At 41.7% G+C, this 20,789-nt stretch overlaps 2 protein-coding genes across 4 annotated transcripts; one reads left to right on the top strand and one right to left on the bottom strand.

Annotated features, from left to right (window-relative positions):
* The first annotated feature begins 79 nt into the window (after nucleotides 1-79).
* Nucleotides 80-8,111, top strand: nfyba (nuclear transcription factor Y, beta a). 3 transcript variants are annotated; one of them, XM_083934952.1, is made up of 8 exons: nucleotides 80-127; nucleotides 2,792-2,885; nucleotides 3,081-3,211; nucleotides 3,875-4,072; nucleotides 5,697-5,735; nucleotides 5,985-6,063; nucleotides 7,371-7,450; nucleotides 7,589-8,111. In XM_083934952.1, exons 2-8 carry the CDS (start codon nucleotides 2,792-2,794, stop codon nucleotides 7,619-7,621), a joined length of 654 nt encoding a protein of 217 aa, XP_083791078.1. In that variant the 5' UTR covers nucleotides 80-127; the 3' UTR covers nucleotides 7,622-8,111. The 3 variants fall into 3 exon arrangements, with proteins under 3 accessions (XP_083791078.1, XP_083791080.1, XP_083791079.1); XM_083934953.1 differs by lacking the exon at nucleotides 80-127 and adding an exon at nucleotides 286-431; XM_083934954.1 differs by lacking the exon at nucleotides 5,697-5,735.
* Nucleotides 8,112-8,197: 86 nt separating this feature from the next.
* Nucleotides 8,198-20,389, bottom strand: LOC310962609 (histidine ammonia-lyase-like; the record flags this gene model as incomplete). Its single annotated transcript, XM_083935114.1, has 15 exons — nucleotides 8,198-8,254; nucleotides 8,341-8,410; nucleotides 11,430-11,578; nucleotides 11,965-12,030; nucleotides 14,329-14,409; nucleotides 15,766-15,824; nucleotides 15,931-16,026; nucleotides 16,766-16,913; nucleotides 17,759-17,806; nucleotides 18,367-18,506; nucleotides 18,872-18,997; nucleotides 19,501-19,538; nucleotides 19,605-19,714; nucleotides 20,180-20,254; nucleotides 20,378-20,389. 15 exons carry the CDS (start codon nucleotides 20,387-20,389, stop codon nucleotides 8,198-8,200), a joined length of 1,275 nt encoding a protein of 424 aa, XP_083791240.1.
* Nucleotides 20,390-20,789: the final 400 nt, after the last annotated feature.

Here is a 20,789-nt window from a genome sequence, read left to right as displayed (position 1 = left end):
CGGCCCTCTGTCGGCCAGCGGCGGTAGTGCAGCCGCGGCTACGCGCTGGGACTGGTCCTTTCGCAGCCATTTTCTGTCCAACCAAACAGCCGTCTCAGGGAGGTAACCAACCAGGGCTTCATTGCAGGTTTGTGCAGGGCTCCGGCCAATGATTGCTAACCGATTTCTCGTTAGCTCGAATGGAAATGTCCGTCTCTGTCTGATTTTTTATTTGTTGTCTGAGTGAATGAGGGCTGCTCATCAGGAAGTATCCGGCGGGCGAAACTTAATAAACGACTATTTAACATTTGGGCCGCGGCCACGTCTTTCACCGCTCTGTGTGACAAAGAGCAGGCCGACGCTCTCTCTGCAGGCGCCAGTCTCAGCGGACTGACAATGAAAATGTATTGGAGACACACTGTGTACCTGAATATGTTAACTGACCACAGAAGGTAACGGCCCGCTGGAAAGCATCATTTAACTGCGCTTGACTGATTTGTTGTATAAAAAAACCAGAAAACTAGCTAACGTTAGCTAGCTAGCTAGCTCCAATCGGCTGATATCGGCTAGTTAGCACAAGAAAGCTAAACACAGATGGATGTATTTAGCGGGTTGCTAACGTAAACTGAGCTCGCCGCGCGTTTGCAGCTGACTAACTAGCACCGTTTTTACATTAAAGCTCCGGTGCTAACAGCCCAGGTGGCTCGTAACACCAGTGTCGCCTCAACTTTCGATTCAGAATATTTTCCCCCGAGTGAGCAAACACATTTCATCATATATAACAGCGTGTAATGTGAGGGAGGGGGTTGTTTTAGCTGTCGTACGCGACGGCTAAAAATATCTCCGTCCTCAAGCCAACTAACGGCACTCGGTGTATGGCTAACGCTTTAACATTTAATAGCCAGGCTGGAGATGATTTGCAGATATCTTTTAATACATCTCTTCCTAGTCAAAAGGAACAATTAAGAGTCGTTCTTCCTATCTATTGTAATTTCATATATCCACTACGTCACTCTCACTAGTACATATGACGTCATATTTGCAATTCATGTGTATTGCTTTCAATTCTGGATAGCCACAATTACATTTTAGATATGTCTTACTGGGAAAACCCCATTACACATACAGGCAATCCAATTGGTATTAGTCATATTTCCAATTTCAGATAACCAACATGAAAAACCATTCCAGATATCCATAATGTAGTTTTGACTATTCAATTTAATTTTATTTATAGTGCCAAATCATAACAACAGTTATCTCAGGACACTTTACAGAGTAGGTATAGACCACACTCTATGACTTATTTATGGTTTACAGAGCACCGGTTAGGGAAGAAGAAAAGGAGAGAGAAAGAGAGAAAAGATGGACAGAGAGAGACAAAGATAGACACAAAGATAGAGACAGACACACTTACAGTAACTATAATTATATCTATAGTAATGTGAATATGACTTATATGTTATGGCAGTTAATACAGCAGAATAGTAGAAACATGACCATCTAAAGTGATAGATTATAATAGCAGCAGGAAGCGTCATGCAGGACCACGGCAGCAGGCTCCACCACGATCAGCAGAGACCTGAGAAATGACAAGGCACAAATAAAAAACATTCTGACTAGTAAAAATTTCATTGCACTTGTACAATTGTAATTTCCCTAGTAAGAATGACATAATAGATATCCATAATGTTCATTCTAGATATCTAAAAGGTAATTGGGGACATCCAGAATCAAAAGCCCATTACACATGAACTTGTACTAGCAAGAATGATGTCGTGGATTTCTGAAATGACAATTGCAGATAGGAAGAATGTCATTGTGGGTATCTTGAATTATCATTCTGATAAATAAGAATTCAGTTTTGACTTGGAGAAATGCTATTATGGATGTCTAAAATGTAATTATAGACAGGAGTGTGATTCGATTAAATGTTGAAACCGCTTGCCATGCTCTGTGTCTTTAAAATGGAAAAGTTAACGCTTATGACCCGAATAGAAATGTGCGCTGAAGTACAATCTCATTGGATGTGGCACCAAATGATTCGTTATGGACGACTGCACCCACCAAAATCAAAAATAAATGCATAAATGAATGTATGCAACATCTGGCACAATACCACACCTGCTTCTTCGCCAAGGCAGTGGGATAATTATTGATCCCTTTGGGGTGACTCCCGCAAGGAAAGTGAAATTCCAGCAGTTTACAAAACACTTGTGTAGAAAATAAGGAGCTTATAAAAAATACAGTACAAGACAAACAATAACCTTTGTGCTAAATACATATAGAAATTAAAACAATACACTCTTAGTTAAATATAGAAAGTAGAGGCAAGAATACAGGTAATTGATGGGAAATGAAATCCGACAAGTGAGTAGAAACGTATAAGATAAAATATGTATGACTATATGGCAGAAATTAGCAGTAAAATTACATTATTGCACTTAAGTGGTGGGTTAAGTTAGGAGTTAGGAGCTCAATTGCATTAGAGCTACTGTACCACATGAAGACTTTCAATATAAAAAAACACATGTCTTTAGTATGTGTATACTGCCGGAATAGCAATATAGTGAGTGTGCATGTGCGAAAGTTGCATGCTGCCTGTTACTGCTCCGGTCTTTGAGTTCACTTTTTAAAAAATAATTTCCCCCCGGGGATTATTGAAGTATTTCAGATTCTGCTTAAGCTTGGGCATTAAAACAGGTGTCAAACTCATGGAGTGAATGTGAGATGCTTTACATTTAGGCTTTGCCGGTATGTTGCTTTAGCTTCAGATGTTGAAATGAGATGGTCATGTGTCTTTGTGTTGCAGATGGACGGAGACAGCTCAACCACGGACGCCTCCCAGCTGGGGATCACCGGAGAGTACATGGCATCCGGTCATTACGTTCTCCAGTCTCAAGATGGTGAGGAGCAGCCGCAGTTTAGCTCATCGGAAACAACAACCAGCAGAGTTGCTGTGTTTTAGCTTGGGTCACATAGAGCTGATCTGATGAGCTCACATCTCAGCACACTACCCTTCGACCCATTCTTTACACGGCTAGCTATGTATTAATTTAAAGATCGTGGCAAAACATTTCTGTGTTGTTTGTTTTCTGTAGACGACGCGGAGGAGAGTCTGAATGACCATGACGACAGCGGTATCAAAGAGAACTTCAGGGAGCAGGACATCTATCTTCCCATTGCCAACGTGGCTCGCATAATGAAGAATGCTGTTCCTCAGACTGGGAAGGTCAGTGCCAGGGAGAAGGAAAGTGTCATTACCAATGTTTTTTATTTTTTACTTTTTTTGCATTATAATTACAGGGTTTGTACAAGTGCTGGAAATCTTTGAAAACTCTTGGATTTTAATGTGGTGTTTTCAAGGTTTGAAAATTGCTTGGATTTTAAGTAAGGTGCTTGAAACTGCTTAAGATTTAGCTCATATGGGATGGCATATCTGATATAAAACAGAGAAAAACCGAAGATTTCGGTATTTGAGAGGCAGAAAAAACGCATTTTCTGACATTGTTTTTTGGGGACGATTATTTTGTTTGTAGAAAGCCATCACAAAACATAATTTCGTTGATTTATAGCACAATAGTATCTAATTTAATGTGAAGATCAAGTGCAATAATAAGTATACTGAATATACCGTACAAATATGTTGTTAACCACAGCTGGAAAAGGTGTAGGAACCCTGAATATAGTATACAAATTCATGTTTATATGTACATGCCTGTCACTCAAGCCCCTTTTCCACTGGACAAAATCCCTGCAAACACCCACTAGGGGTCAGTGATTTACCGGTTTCATCACGGTCATCGGTTTCGGTTTCTGCCACGACATGGTGAACACACATTTTGGTTCTTTTGCAAAATTTTTTTAATATAAAATGTGTTTCTGTTTTCCACAGATTGCGAAAGACGCCAAGGAGTGCGTGCAGGAGTGTGTGAGCGAGTTCATCAGCTTCATCACATCAGAGGCGAGTGAGCGCTGCCACCAGGAGAAGAGGAAGACCATCAACGGGGAGGACATCCTGTTCGCCATGTCCACGCTGGGCTTCGACATGTACGTGGAGCCGCTGAAGCTTTACCTGCAAAAGTTCAGAGAGGTGAGGCACAAACTAAGGTTCACGTGACCACAGAAACACTTATATTATGGTTTATAGCGCTGCTTATCTGTTTATAGCTTCGGCAAAAACACTTTCATCAGAGTAGGTTTAAATAGTATTTTGTTTTCCGCGTTAAAACTCTTAGGCATGTTACTAAGGAAGTTTAGTAACTTACTATTTACCTTTTTAAAAAGTAATAATTTTAATAACTTTACTTATTCCTGTACTCGGTATCAAAAGTGATGAGTTAAATAACTGGTAACATTACTATATTACTTTATTAGTGATGTACAACCTGTTCAGCCAGCTCCTTTTAGACCTGAATCCATTGTACTTCCTTTATTGGAACATAACAATAAACTTACAGGAGTAGAGTACACTGCAGCCTCTGAATCCCCACAGGATACAGTCAGTATACATTGGAGGTCAAAATTAGAAAAGTATTAATACTTGATTTATTTTGAAATGTTGATATTTTTTACTGTTCAGAATTTAATAGAATATCCACTGTGGCTATACCACTGCTGTATTAGCATGTTTTTATGAATTTACATTTTCTTTGCATAGTCACTCATAAGAGCAGCAGTGAGTTAAGGCAGTAACGCAGCATTATTTGGATTAGCATCATAACTACTGTATTGGGAACTGTTCTCCCTTAAGCCCAGTTCAGACCAAAGATTTGCAGCGCAACAAACCTGTTTTAGAACATTGCAGGTGAAAGTTGCAGCGGTGGGAACTAACCGTCTCGTTGTGAATCTAGCTGGCTGATGTTGTTGCCTGCGTTTAAACTTGTCAAATCTCCAGCAGCTGGTTTTAGAACGTAACACACGTCACCTGCTCCAACGGACAATTAAGCCTTAGCAAAGTCAGCTGGTCAAGTCACTGACAAACTGTCAGCTGGCTGAAAAAGCCAATATGAGAGAGAGGGTCGAGCGAGCAATACAATAAATAAGGAGAGTGAGCTCCGGCCGTAATCCAGAACAAAGCCGTGAATCAGGGAATGAAACGTTTTCGCCGTTTCATCACAAGTATAAATGCCGCTGTAGAGGGTATCTCATCTCTGTTCTCGTTTATGTTTTATAAAGCTACAAATTATATTCAGCCAAGAAAAAAGCCTGAAAAGTCAGAAGCTAAAACGGAAGTACAAAGAGGCGTTGCTATGGAGACGATACACCATCTCACCTCGTCTCACTGGTCTGAACTGGCAGGTCTCAGAACGTTGCAGACCTGCACGTTGCAAGTAGCTGCAAGTTTCAACTGGACTCGTTGCCAATCTTTTCTCTGAACTGGGCTTTACACTGCACATTACTGGGGGAAGTAATAATATAATGTCTAATGCTGCTTTTAAAGGGAACACCACCTTAATTAAGAATTGCACAGACAAGGAAAGTTCAGTCAATATTTGGGAACATGAGCTACTTTCTCTCAAAGCCAGAAGAACCCAGAGAAGTCTTAAACTTGCGACGTCATCAAGTATAACGTGTTGAGCTGCTTCACACATTAAATGTTTTCTTTGTTCTTCCCAAATGATCTTGATTCTGTTGTAATGTTGTCCGCTGTCAAACAGAAAATGTCCCTCACAACATTCAGTGTCATCTATAACATCTTTCAATTCATTGTCTAGGGAGCAGCTCCTCACAATATACTTGATGACGTCACAAATGTAAGTTTTAGCAATCTAGTTTTTGGATTTGGGAGAGGTGTTAATGTTCAATGATATTTTTGGAGCATAGGAATAACACATATGATTTTTAAAATTGGCCTAGTTATCATTTAATCTCCTGGTTTTCTGTGAGACTGCAAAGGCCTGAAAATGGACTCCGTTAATTTCCAATTGGCACCACATTCTTGTTTGGTTCCACATGTTGCTGTGCTCTGTCTAATGGTTTCTGTCCCTCTGGGGTTTTTCCAGGCCATGAAGGGGGAGAAGGGGATTCCTGGAGTGGCGGTGGGAGAGGGCCTGGGAGATGATCTCACAGACGATAGCTTCAGTAAGTATGAACGGTAGAGCCTGGCAATCCATCACATTTTGGTAAAAACAAGATAATCGTGATAAAAACGGTTATGCAGCGTGTCCACAACATCTTACATCATCTGTTTAATCACACTAGAAAGACATATTTCCCCTTTTTTTTTGGCCGAGTAGCCCTAATAATTGGTTCAAATCTTTTCCAGTTGGTCCTCGTGTTTTGTTTTTATGCTTCAAAAGTCACTGACTTCACAAAATGCATGTACGTCCATTCTAACATTTCACAGAAATGTCTACTGGGATAAATTAGCGAAGTTAAGATATTTTCTGTCCAAAAGGTCAAAGCTCAACTACAATGTGTCATCAAACTGGCTCTTTTCATTATTCACCACCATAACTCAGGAACAGAAGGGGAGACATTGGTCAGATACTGAACTGGTGACACAGAACTTGAAACTCACATGCACCAGTAACCCGAAAATGGCTGTACCCCGGTTAAGGGAATAACCAGAATATTGTATGTATAATAAGTTCCCACGTATACACGAGAGGGGGTTGGATGAGAAAATGATGGTGTAACTCTTCCTCCGGTACAGTAGGTGGAGCTCCGCCAATAAACAGCTGGTCGAAATACGGCTTATTTTTCCCCTGTTCACCTTTGTCAAAAATAAAAAAGCGTGTGGAAACGGACGACTTTTGGACAGAATTACGACAGAAACAGGTCTTCTTGGTAGTGATGTTACTTGCTGTGATAAAGTCCTCCCTCGTATTAAATTTAACGCTTTATTGTTGTTGTTTGTTTCATGTTGTTTTCGGCGCCGTTGCTTCCTGGTTTATTCTATTTCCGGGTCAAAAGCCACCCCTGGGGAGGGGGGAGCAACCCTGGCACATGCGCAGACGATAATAACCCGGGTAAAGCGTTTACAAGAGAACTCCGGTTACTAAAGGAGTCTGTTAACCAGGATATAAGAACTTCAATTTTGCCTGGGTTATGGGGCTTACATGGTGTTTGAAAACCGGAGTATGCCCTTAACCTGAATATGATTGGGTTTTAAACTGCATGTTAACGCACCGTGTGCTGATCCATCCATCCAATTCAGATCTTTCAAAGTCTTCTCTACATACATATTTTGTAAGTCTGGACAGTTTGGATGAAAACTGCAGTTTGACTGGTTGGAGGAGTCCTACAACCAAACGGCTGTAATTGTAGTTGTTATTAAACCTGTTTTGATCCAGCTTTTTCGTTTCTTTTTTTTAACTTTCTCTGACCGTCCTGCTCTTTACGTTTAAAGTTCAGTCTCATTAAACCCACATTTCTGCCCTCATCAGCAAATCCACTGCCAGCTGGGATCATCACGGCAGACGGTCAGCAGCAGAACGTCATGGTGTACACCACCTCATATCAACAGGTAAACTGCAGTTCACTGGTTGAATTCATTGCTTGCATCACTTCTTTGAGAGTTCCTACGCTGATCACGATGAGATGAGAAATACGTTGGGAGAAAAACACACACCGTCTCCAGCTAAACTCTGTGTCTGTGTTGCAGATCCCCACCGTACAACAGATCCAGTTCTCATGACGAGCCTGAACACAGCGGCTCCTTACCAGGCCCACGTTCGCCGGGTAACTTCTGACCCCACCGCAGGGTAAAGGTCCTCAGACAGACAGGGAGGAGGGGTCTGCAGAAACCCTCATGTACAGAGAAATCACTACCTGTTCAGTAGAAAGTGTAGATCCTAGTTGTGAGGTACCAAATGTTTTGGAGTGCATCCAAACCAGCTGGGATACGGAGGCTTTATTTTAAAGGCTAGTCTTACATGATTAAGTGGTCAAATTATTTTTGTGCGTGTGCGTTAATGTGTTTGTTTTTATGCATTCATTTCTTTTCGGGGGCGGGTGGAATAATGGGCAGTGTTGTATTGGATGTTTATTTTCGAACACCTTCTATGTTTGAACGGAGAGAAGGCAAGTTACTGTCACATAAGATCATGCAGCTCTTTTGTAAGTTAACACAATTTACCATGTGCTTTAATGTTATGTAAATCCTTTGAATAAAAATTCAAAAGCGATGTTTAAATGTACTCCTTTTTATTGATCACATATCTCCAGGTTGCAGGAAGACTTCAGGCCTTGCGTCTGCAGCATATCTACACAATCATGTTTGCAGCTTCTGCCTGTACTCGTCCGCGTAGGGTTGAACTGTCGTCCAGAGCTGAGGGCAGAAGGAGAACACAAACCGTGAAGACACTAATGTGACGGTATTATTACACCGCTCCTGGAAAATGTGTTGGGGCACACCTTTTGCTGTCTGATGAGTATGTGAGCAGCTTCAATGTCAGGACTCATGACGCAGTCTCTGTTCCAAGGGCTAGATAGACGAGGATTAGTAAAGACAACTTTGTAGTGACATGATTTGTTGAGAGGGAACTGAGTTTAAACAGCTCTTCAACTCATATGCCCATATTCAGAGGGCTCTGCAAATAACGTGTTTGGCAGAGGGAGTTTGCCTTAGACTCAGGCTCGACAAACACTGTTCAGGGTTCCTACACAGTATTAAAAGGTATAGAATGGTGTCAGGTCACCGTTCGCCATGCGACTGCAATTCTTATTTTTAATTTTTTCCATACGTGTCATCTACATTTTTATTTATTTACAAGTATGTTTACTCCATCTAAAGCTAGTGAAGCACAGACTTGTGTTTTCTTTTTTAGTTCCTGGTTAATTGCCCATCTCTACTGTTCCTGTCTGTAGAGTTACAGGTTCACTTATTCATTTAATGATCCATCTCTACTGTTCCTGTCTGTAGAGTTACAGGTTCACTTATTCATTTAATGATCCATCTCTACTGTTCCTGTCTGTAGAGTTACAGGTTCACTTATTCATTTAATGATCCATCTCTACTGTTCCTGTCTGTAGAGTTACAGGATCACTTATTCATTTAATGATCCATCTCTACTGTTCCTGTCTGTAGAGTTACAGGTTCACTTATTCATTTAATGATCCATCTCTACTGTTCCTGTCTGTAGAGTTACAGGTTCACTTATTCATTTAATGATCCATCTCTACTGTTCCTGTCTGTAGAGTTACAGGTTCACTTATTCATTTAATGATCCATCTCTACTGTTCCTGTCTGTAGAGTTACAGGATCACTTATTCATTTAATGATCCATCTCTACTGTTCCTGTCTGTAGAGTTACAGGTTCACTTATTCATTTAATGATCCATCTCTACTGTTCCTGTCTGTAGAGTTACAGGTTCACTTATTCATTTAATGATCCATCTCTACTGTTCCTGTCTGTAGAGTTACAGGTTCACTTATTCATTTAATGATCCATCTCTACTGTTCCTGTCTGTAGAGTTCCAGGTTCACAGTTATTCATTTAATTCTCCATCTCTACTGTTCCTGTCTGTAGAGTTACAGGTTCACTTATTCATTTAATGATCCATCTCTACTGTTCCTGTCTGTAGAGTTCCAGGTTCACAGTTATTCATTTAATGATCCATCTCTACTGTTCCTGTCTGTAGAGTTACAGGTTCACTTATTCATTTAATGATCCATCTCTGAGTGAGGCGGGGTACACCCTGGACAGGACCCCAGTCTATCGCAGGGCACATAGAGACGCACAGAGACAGACAACCATTCACACCTACGGTGTATTTTAGAGGGCAATTTTAGAGTCATCAATGAACCTAACACCTGCATGTATTTGGACTGTGGGAGGGAACTGGAGAACCCAGAGAGGGGTGCCCAGGGGTGAGCTTTGTCACCAATCCTGTTTGTGATTTTCATTGACAGGATATCGACGCATAGTCGTGGTGGGGAGGGGTTGCAGTTCGGTGGGCTGAGGATCTCGTCTCTCCTTTTTGCAGATGATGTGGTCCTGATGGCATCGTCGGTCAGTGACCTTCAGCACTCACTGGATCGATTTGCAGTCGAGTGTGAAACGGCTGGGATGAGGATCAGCGCCTCTAAATCTGAGGCCATGGCTCTCAGCAGGAAACCGGTGGATGCTTACTCGAGGTAGGGAATGAGTCCTTACCCCAAGTGAAGGAGTTCAAGTACCTCGGGATCATGTTCACATGTGAGGGGACGATGGGCTGCAGTCGCTCTACCGCACCGTTGTGACAAAAAGAGAGCTGAACCGGAAGGCAAAGCTCTCGATCTACCGGTCAATCTTGGTTCCTACCCTCACCTATGGTCATGAAAGCTGGGTCATGACTGAAAGAACGAGGTCGTGGGTACAAGCGGCCGAAATGGGTTTCCTCAGGAGGGTGGCTGGAGTCTCCCTTAGAGATAGGGTGAGAAGTTCTGCCATCCGTGAGGAACTCGGAGTAGAGCCGCTGCTCCTTTGTGTTGAAAGGAGCCAGTTGAGGTGGTTCGGGCATCTAGTAAGGATACCCCTGGGCGCCTCCCTAGGGAGGTGTTTCAGGCACGTCCAGCTGGGTGGAGGCCTCTGGGAAGACTCAGGACTAGGTGGAGAGATTATATCTCCACACTGGCCTGGGAACGCCTTGGGATCCCCGAGGTAGAGCTGGTAAATGTGGCCCGGGGAAAGGGAAGTTTGGGGTCCCCTGCTAAAGCTACTGCCCCTGCGACCCGACCCCGGACAAGCGGTTAACGATGAGATGAGATGAGATGAGATGAATTAAAATTGTAATCCGCAAGAATTGAGATGCGTTGTTTGAAGCGGCTGCTTAGGCGGTAAGACGTATTTGCAGGTGAGCCTCTGGGACCTCATCTCCTCTTCCTTTGGAAACGGAACAGTGAGAATTGTATGACTTCAGTAGAAAGGCAGCTCTCACCTGCACAATGTGGCGCAATGTGGCATGATGCCTCACATGCGTCAATTAATGTGCGGTGCGTTTGATTTTAGACACCACAGACACTCAGATTGTATTTCTTGGCAAAGCAGCGAATACACGTGCTTTCATTAGTGGGTGATCTGATCGGTCACCATTGTTTCAACTCGCTCTTTGACAGATAGAAACTTAACAGACAATTAACTAGATGGTTGATGTAACATCTGAATGCCAGGTTCATTTGTGAGCTATGTTGTCACAAAATTAAAATTAAACCTACCCCCTACTTCCAGCTTCCTTGCTCGGACCACACCACAATTTAAACTCTGCCTTTATTTTGATCTTAACTACTTACCTGTAATGTTTTGTGAGTGTGTATTCGCTGTTATTGGGCCAGGAGGCGTAAAGTAGAGGGTTCATTGGCAAGAAGCCTTCTCTACTTGCTACACCCCTGCTTCCGGATCCTTTTCAGAGCACACCAATGTTTGATTTTGATCTCAACTACGCACCCCTAAAATTTTCTGACTGTAGCTTGCATGGCTGCGGCGCTATCACTGTGCCTAAAGCTGGCTGACAGACATACATACAGTGGCTGTCCCCCGGGATCACAATGCCGTTTTACCTCCTGGACGAGGAAGGCGGGCAGCTCACAGAGGGCCGGGTTCATCAGCCTTTCAATCCTCCTCTCACTTATACTGGCCAGCTCATGCACACCTATGGCCAGGTAGTCTATGGCCTGAAAGAGAATATTTAATGACCTGAAACCTGAAATATAAAAATTACTATACTTTATTTACTAAAAATGACAAAAGCATGACAAGATGCAAGACAGCAGCACAACCAGTTTGACATAAAAACAAGCACATGTCCCATGTTCAAACACATCTGATACCCAGAATTTTAATTTCCTGATATTGGTGCCCTGCCAAAGCTGCCAGCAGGGTATGAAGCATTGCCAGAAAATACACAGTTGACGAACATTAAGCTGCTGACTCGTGTCCTTTCCTCTCTGCATACTCTCTGCCAACCCAAACACAGATCGGGAGGAGACAGAGAGATAGGAAAGGGTAAAGGACAATGAATCAAGCAGAGACCTTATTAGTTAGTTCAGCGTGACTGTACCTTGGCTGGATACTCTCCATGGAAATTCCCACCAGATATAATCTCCCCGGCTTCTGCAAATACCAGCTGGAGATAGGTTAAGGTTGTAGTTTGTGAAACACTACCACCTTGTGCTTAAAACTCACATACTCTGGAAAGTGTAGTTTATTTTGTACAGAATGAATGTAAAATGTTAATATTTGACTCCTATGAATCAATAATTACCGTACTCTGACTGTCTATAAAGTCAATCATTAAAGCCCCTTTGTGTGGAATTGTATGTGATTAATCCTCTTCAAATCACTGTAGAAAACTGGAAGAGTCTACATGACGCTTTCATCTCTTTATTCTCTGTTTCTCCGGGTGTAATTTTGAAGCTTCCACCGGAGGGCCGCAGAGTGAGACATTTCCAAGATCTACACATAAAGGTCCTGACACACCAGGCCAACAGTCAGACATTGGGCAAAGTAGGGCCGATGTGAGTGTCCGTGGCTACGGTTTTTGAGTTGTGTGCCGCACTAGTCGCCACATCGGCAGCTTTTTGGCCTGGACACAGGCAACATGAAGCGAGGCAACGGTCTGCCTTTGTTGCCACTAGTTCTTTGTTGTTGGGTTGGCATGTCTGGGCCTTAACCAAGCCCTGACCACAGTGACTGCCTGGTTGATCCAATAAGGAAGTGCCAAAAACTGCAGTTCTCTGAGTGTCCACTAGGAGCAGGTTTCAGAATTGAGCAGTTTCTCATTGACCCCCATCTTGAACAGGCTGTTTTCACAGCATAATTAAACCTATTAAAGGAATGGTACAAAAAACAACGTTTAGGTCATATCTCCATGACAACACTGAGGGAGTAATTTTTTTGTACCAGGCTAGTTTTTATTTTATTGGAGGTTAAAGTTTATGAATAATTAGGAGTGTGGTCTCTTGGGTGACAGCTAGCCGCTGACCCTCACTTCTCCTCAGGTATACGTCAGCCAGATGGACGTATCTCCCTCCCCCCATCGTCACATACATGCCCTTTTTTGGTAAGAGGAAATGAGGCGGAGTCAAAGTCTGACAAGATGGCGGCTCCCATAGACGAGAATGATTGGATCAAGTTGAGAGAACGGACCTCGTCGGAGAGGTTACGTCCATATGGCCTTAATGCTTTAAAGGACCCTTGATTTTGGACATTTATATTATGGAGCCTAAATATAGATTAACATTAAGTGATTAAGTTCAAAATATTTCCAAAATTTGGGAAATATGCTAGATGAAAAGATGCTACTTCTGTGTCTGTCCATTGAATATATAACGCTATAAAACTGGAGCCAACAGGTGGTTATCTTAGCTTAGCCCAAATACTGGACTCTGCTCAAAGGAAATAAAATGTACCAGACCAATTCTGACTAAAGAACATACAGCATCGTTATGAAGTTGTCCATCAACCCTGGACGTGCCACAGAACATGCCTTATGGCTCACACCTCATGGCTCACTATCTGCAACAATAGTTTCGGTGTCTTGTCTATTTCTTGGGTGCCGCAAGCAAATCTGGCAAGAAAACACAGTGATAATCTATTCTAAGCCATATAAAAGACATGTTTTATGTGATCTGATTCTGCCGTCCACCTCCAGTATGAACCTAGCCTAACTCGTGTGAAAGAAATTCTCTGGAGTCCTCAGTGTTTCTCAAATCATGTCTTTACTAAATACTGCATGCATAACAGGAGAGAGGTCTACCAACAGCCGGGTCTCAACAATCTCTGCCTCTCTTCAAGTCACTTCAACATTTATACAGTTACATCAAAGCTCCTTACAGACACAATGACATCAAAGTAACCAAAACACACTACCCAATGTTTATGACCCCAGTGGATGTTATCAGTGTTTACGACCACCCCACCTTTTGCAAACCCCCATGTGACTCCTATCCACAATCCCCCCAGCACTCATTCTCAGCTTGACTGTTATGCTAATCAAGGATTTACTTCATAGATAAATAAGGTAGGTCAATCTTTGGTTATTTCTCACACTCGTTTTTGTGCAGATTAAACAAACTAAAATAACGTGTTAAATAGTGAGTTTAATAAGTGCTGGTAGCTGGATTTTGTTATCTTTGGAATGAGCCGGGCTAGATGTTGCCCTCTGTTTTTGGGCGTTATGCTAAGCTAAGCTAACTGGCTGTAGCTTCATATTGACAAATATAACAGAACATGTCACAAGGTCACAGTTAAACCAAAATATTATCATATCATTTTTATAAAATCTTAATCAAATAGGACTGCAACTAAGTCATTTTTTTTTATTGTTGATTAATCTGAAGATTATTCCATCAATTTATTAATGAATTTAGTCTGTAATATGTCAGGAAAAAAAGTGAAAGGTGTCCACTATAATTAAGGATACAGGGTTGTCTGTGGCACTGTTCAGCTCAGTGGAAATCACCTTCTGGACAAAAGCAATGGTGTCATTTACCACACCATGGACCTGCAAACAAGCAGAGACACAGCCACATGAGAGTAATCTGCCTCCACACCCATTCCATGACTGAACTGAAATGACAGTCTCAACTGAAATGGAATGGAATGACATCTTGAAACTTTTCACATTGCATTTAGCCGCAGCCCTGGGGCGATGTTCCCCGCTTTTCACGAGAGGGTCCTATGTTCCCTCGCCTGTTATTTTTTCCACAATCAATGCCAAATTCTCCAGCAAATAGGCTTATGTAGACCCTGACCCTACTCCCTATTCCTGACCCTAACCATAACCCCTAACCCTAACAAAATGCTGAATTAAATCAGCGAAGGCATAGGCTTATGCTTATGGGAACATAGGACCCTTTTTGAGAGAAGGGGTCCGATTTTCCACAAGCGTGGAACATAGGACCCTCCTCAAGCATTAAAGGTTGATTAGGTAGAATCCTTATTAAAAGCTATATTTTTTAAATAATAATACACCAACGGGGTGTTTTGAGGGTTAAAGAATAGTAAGTATTGCTTTTCAATGAAAAAATATATTTGGTCTGAATTTCTGTCACGTTCTGTTTCCATTGTACCAGCCAATAGCGTTGGGCATGGCTGGTAGCCAGGGTTGCAGCTACTGTAGGCTGGCACTGGGTGAAATGGAGTTTGCCAATCCTGCAACTGCGTTATTTGCCTATACTGACTCTGGAAAAACCAGAGTTGGTATAGGCCAAGCATTCACTCAATAGATTGAGATAAAGGAGTTCAACGGCATTAAAAACACAAATGGCTACGTTTCTCCTTGATGGGTAAGCTAACTTTCATGTTTACTTAGCTTTAATGGTAACTGTCAGTCAAACTCCTCTGTAATACTTGTTTTTATGGTTCGATTTGCTGGAGGGGATGGGTTCACACAGACTCAAACAGACCTGGCAACCCGAGTGCTGGAATTATTTTTGTTGTTGCTATTACGATCTTGAGACACTAGATGGTGGTGTTCTGCTCATTCTACATATTCAACCTTTAACTCTTACTTATATCATTGTTTCAAACTCTTTAAATGTGTCTTTTAATTTTTGAGCACTGATGGATAGATTTAGAGGACAATTGCGGGTTCATCTCTTGAAAACTGGGCTTAAAGTTGCCAGTTTGAACGGGGCCAATGGAATTTATGTTGCTGCTTGCTGTTCACAAGTAGTCACATCATTCTAGAATGTAAACATTAAAGTCACGTGTTCAAACGGAAATTGTACTCAGGGCTAGTAGAAGTGCAGTGTGAATTGTATAGCCCTGGGTTTAGGTTAGTCAAGGTCTCTTTGCAGATAATGCTGTGTAAAGAGTGTGTAGTTCAAATGTGTACTATTATGAACATACACTATACCTGTGGGATACAGCGCAGGGTGTAGGGATCCTGAACTGGTTTGCATGATCTATGACTCTCTACAGGAAGAACAAAGAAACGTCTAAGAGAGGAATAATATAAACCCTGAATTGTTGAATTCTTAAAGGTCAGGGGTCAATATTGTGCTATTCATGCATGTCCTACCTGAGATCTGAGAAGGGAAGACATCAGAGTCTAACAGAGAGCGAAGCCTCTCAGCCACCTTTATCTGACCGGGGTGAGGTCTCACTGCATGGATGGCTACCACGACAATCATAATAATGGTTACAATTGCATGGTCTCATGTGTGTGCCTATGCGAACGAGTAGTGAATTATACAACACAAAGTTACACTATCTGTGTTACAAAAGGTAAAGATAGAAAACAGAAATTTCTTATCATTCAATCGTAAAATATAAAAAAGATCTCTCACTTCTTAAAACACTAATCATTACTATATTTTGGGGACAAAGGAACAAGATGTAAACAAAATATTATATATACTACCTTCTTATGGAGTTTGACAAATGATTTTTTTTTGGACTTAATTCATTATTTGATTATTTCACTCTCTGTAGCTCTGTTTTCCTTTCCCTAACATTAGTCTCTTTAGCTGATAATTCTCCACTATGTTCCTTACAGTGAAGGTAATATTATTTATGACATATACAGGTATTAATTATAATTCTCTTTGGGTTCATCTCTATGAAACAAATGACACCTTTCACATGAGCAGCTACGTATCGGCTCTTTTTTCACAGAAGACATTTTGACAGTCACAGCCAGAAAAGTGAAGGTGTAAATGTATGACCAGCAGTTTGTTCTTGAGTGTAATTTTAACTTTTATATAAAACAATTATTTCAATTTCAACGATTAGCTTTCACCATGTCAGTGATGTATGGTGTCTGAGGGAATGAGCAGGCAAAAACAGCGCCGCATGATCGGCCGCCTTCCAGTCAACACTCAGGGAAACTCAAATTCTACGAGAGGTAGGCCTACCGCTGTGGAAGGCCTTTGTGGTGCCTTTCAGGGCCTCCAAACTCAAGGCAGCAATGATGTCAGCTTGTCTGGCCACGCCCAGAGGTCTCTCCACAGCCTCAGCACCCAAAGATGATATCAGCTGAGTCCCATTGATCAGAGCGACTCCCTGTTCAACAACCAGAAGCATCCAAATAATCAATACCGATCAACTGAACTTTAAATGTGCATATTTGTGAAGCTGCTTCATAGTAGAAAAATTGCTATAGAGTAAATCTTTTTTAGCTTTGGCATCAGTTTTGATGTTTATGTAATGTAATTTACCACAAAATAGCACTTTGGATCCGGGAACATTGCTTAAAATAGTTCAAACAGGGGCAACAAGTGAAATTATCAAAACAAGGAGGTAAAACCCGAAGTGAGTGCACCTGAACACATCATTTACAATCACCAGGGTCTGATTCACACCCATTGTAACATTTCTAAATCAAAGTCATAGAACAACACTGTCAAACCAACAGCAAGTGTGGTTTGCCAGTAGGGGAAAGAGTGTGTATAGCCAAAAATGGTGAGCTTGCAATAAACATGCTAACTAATTAGCTTGCTAGCAGTAGAGTTAGCTTGACTGCCTCCGTCAGAAGCGTACCTATGTTCCCCGGGTCTTACGTTCCCCGCTTTTCCAAAAAAGGTCCTATGTTCCTCACTTTGTTTGTGACCGGGGAACAGCAAACCTTTTTTTTTTTTAAAAAGGGTCCTCTGTTCCCCGGTCTGTTATTTTTTCCACAATCAGTGCCGAATTCCATGGCAAACAGGCTCACATAGACCCTAACACTGCCCCCTAACCCTGCCCCTCACTCTAACCCTAACCGTTACCTCTAACCCCAACAGAATGCTGAATTAAATCCGGGAAGGCAGAGGCTTATGCGGGAAACATAAGGCCCGTGGAACATAGGGATGACCCCCTAGTTTTAATAAACAGTAGTTTTCCTTTTGAAACAAGGCTTTGTACAGTACCTCCTTTGGTTTCAGCATCAGAGGTTTGAGCCCCTGGCCCTCCAACACCTGAAAAATAACACCATGGCCACAATCAGGTATAAGTGGTCATACGTAACTTATGGCTGGGTCTATGGTTGATGTATATTTTCTTCATGGTTATAAATCAGTAATAATTCAATAAGTGTAGGTGGTGAAGCCTCAGTTTGACGCTCATAGCACTCTTGTCCACATCCGAATAATCCACGAAAGCCAACTGGTAAACTTTAAATATTTTACTTCAAAAATGCAGGAAAAACCAGTGAGCGGCAGTTATGTGGGCGCAAATGCCTTGTTGATGCCAGAGGTCAGAGGAGAATGGCCTGAAAGGTTGGAGCTGATAGAAAGGCAAAAGTAACTTAAATATCCACTGGTTACAACAGAGGAATGCAGGAGAGCACCTGTGAACACACAACACCCCCCACTAGGGGATAGGGAAAAGCAGCAGAAGACCAGACTGACACTTTATTAAGCACCAGGTGTGCCTAATAAAGTGGCCGGTGAGTGTATAAAACCTGGTGTTGTGGCTTGACGAATGACTACTACATTCTTGTTATTAAAGTCCGTAATAAAGGGTCACTTAGACTCACAGCCTTGGCATTAGCCCAGCTGCTCTGTGGTGACCACATCCTGCCCTCCCCCATCAGGCCCAGGGTAAGGTGGGACAGGGGGGCCAGGTCTCCACTTGCGCCCACAGTACCCTTTTCAGGTACCCAGGACAAACAGGATGCTGGAACAAACCAACCGTCACTTTTCAACCTTTTATAAACCAGTTATGGATGGTATGAGAAGCTTTAATATATGACAAATGCATTAATAAAAACCTGAAAATGTCTTAATGTCTGCTTACTTTATCTTAATGTTATTTTCAAACGCATTAATGTAACATGTATATGTATGGCCTATACATAAGTGTATATATACGTATATACTAATGCATTGCTTACCCTTATGTAAATACTTCAGTCAGGAAGGTGCAATGTGTTTAAAAGAAACTATACATATAAAGCCTTGCCTATATATTGCCTATAAAGGCTGAATGGTGCGTTTAAGTGCAAAAATATCAGAATATAATAAAAAAGAGCAGGGGTATACCATTGAAGGCCTTGATCATAGCGTCAAAGGTTTCCATGGAGACACCACTGTGGCCTTTCGCTAGGACATTGATTCTCAGAACCAGCAGCATGCGCGTCCTCTCTACACTCAATGGGGCACCCACTCCTTCACACATACACACACACACACACACACACACACACACACACACACACACACACACACACAAAAACAAACACTAGCTGTTGACTGGTGGTACTACAATCACTGCTGCTCACTCTGAAGGATTTTGCAGAGGGCGTTGTTCAGTCTGATTTATACAATTGATATTTGATTCATGAAAACATGGAGGGCAAATGTTTATTTAGAGGTGTTGCAAGTATTTTCTCATTTAAAAGAGATATCCAAATGACCCTCTGTAAAACATTTGACTAACAAAAACAAACAGCAACTTTGATCTGGCTTCATCCAATGTTAACATTTCTGTCCTGAAAATGTATGCAAATTAGCTCAAACTAGATAATGCCACATTTGCATATTTAAATATAAGATTTCAGAAAATTGCAACTCAAAAATGTTAATCATCAACTGGGGAAGTTTCATGGTGGTAGCTATTTGTTAAAGATGTTTGTGTCTCTCCTTGGGTTTATATCTGTGTGATAACTTACCAGCACAATGAGAGCGAATCACATTCATCTGCAGCTGCCTAAAGGTGGAGGAAAGTGCGGGCTAACTGTTACACATACATCAGATGTCGAAATGTAAAAACAACTCAAGGCAGGGCGTGTGTGTTAAGTGTGTGAGAGTGTTTCTCCCTTCATTCAAATAAGCATCAATGACTTCTCTGCCCTTTGTAACGCTCTCCTCAGCCTCAGGGGTTAACTGGGAGGGAAGCAAGCAGCAAACATCGGTTTGTCTCCACTTTTCTCTCGCCTAAAGTGAAATTCTGTCTTGAAATTATCCCAGGGTCATTTTCGGCAAATACACTCATCAAATAATCCATCGAAACAATTTTTTTCGTGTAACAACTAGCATAGATATCCCGGAGAGACGCTAATAGTCGCTAACAGCCGAATGCGGCTAACGCTGTTTAGCTCAGGGCAGTACGGTGAAGGCATTAAAATGTCTTTCTGTCCGCATTCGGCTGTTAGTGACTGTTAGCATCTTTCTGTCCGCATTCGGCTGTTAGTGACTGTTAGCATCTCTCCCGGATTTCTCCGTTAATAGTTGTTACTCGAAAAAAAATTGTCTCGATGGCTTATTTGATGAGTCTATTTGCCGAAAAAGACCCTGGGATGATTTTACGCCCGAATTTCACTTTAACAAAGTGTGGGTGACTTTTCTCACCTTTATTTTAAACAAACCTTGACCCAAGCTGACCAGAGCAGCTGTGGTCAGACTGTTGCCATCCAGTAGTATGTACTGGTAGCAAAAAAAAAAAACATGAGGAAACTAGCTTAACAGAATAACTGTTTGTCTTCTGTATATTTTTGAATCTTGTGTTTTAAAATTTCAACATTTGAAAGCAAACAGCAACACACTTACGCCACTACTCATCATTGATCGTGTTTGCCACCATAATTATTATCATTTTCATATTCTGTCCCCTTAGCTGTGCTTGTTTCTACTATTCTGTTGTATTAACTGTCTTAACATATACATTATATTCACATTACTATAAATATTATTATAGTTACTGTTAAGCTTTGCTTGCATCTCTGGAAGTGTGTCTGCCTATCTCTCTCTGTCAATCTGTCCGTCTTTTCTCTCTTTCTCTCTCCTTTTCTTCCTCCCCAACCGGTGCAGACAGTTGTCCGTCCTCCACAGAGCTGGGTCTGTCTGACGTTCCTGCCTGTTATAGGGAAGGTTTTCGTTGCCACCGTACTCTACAGAGGAATGGTTGGGTCTATGTAAATCATAAATAAGTCATTGAGTGTGGTCTTTACCTACTCTGTAA

Source organism: Echiichthys vipera, assembly GCF_963691815.1.
Source record: "Echiichthys vipera genome assembly, chromosome: 20".
Classification (NCBI taxonomy): Eukaryota; Metazoa; Chordata; class Actinopteri; order Perciformes; family Trachinidae; genus Echiichthys; species Echiichthys vipera.
This window is presented reverse-complemented; position numbering and strand designations above follow the sequence as displayed.

Excerpts from the sequence above, each read along its gene's own strand:
- nfyba (XM_083934952.1), top strand. The coding sequence starts at position 2,792 with ATGGACGGAGACAGCTCAACCACGGACGCCTCCCAGCTGGGGATCACC. Across the intron at positions 5,736-5,984 it reads TACTTGATGACGTCACAAAT|GCCATGAAGGGGGAGAAGGG; the intron begins GTAAGTTTTAGC and ends GGGTTTTTCCAG. Across the intron at positions 6,064-7,370 it reads TCTCACAGACGATAGCTTCA|CAAATCCACTGCCAGCTGGG; the intron begins GTAAGTATGAAC and ends TGCCCTCATCAG.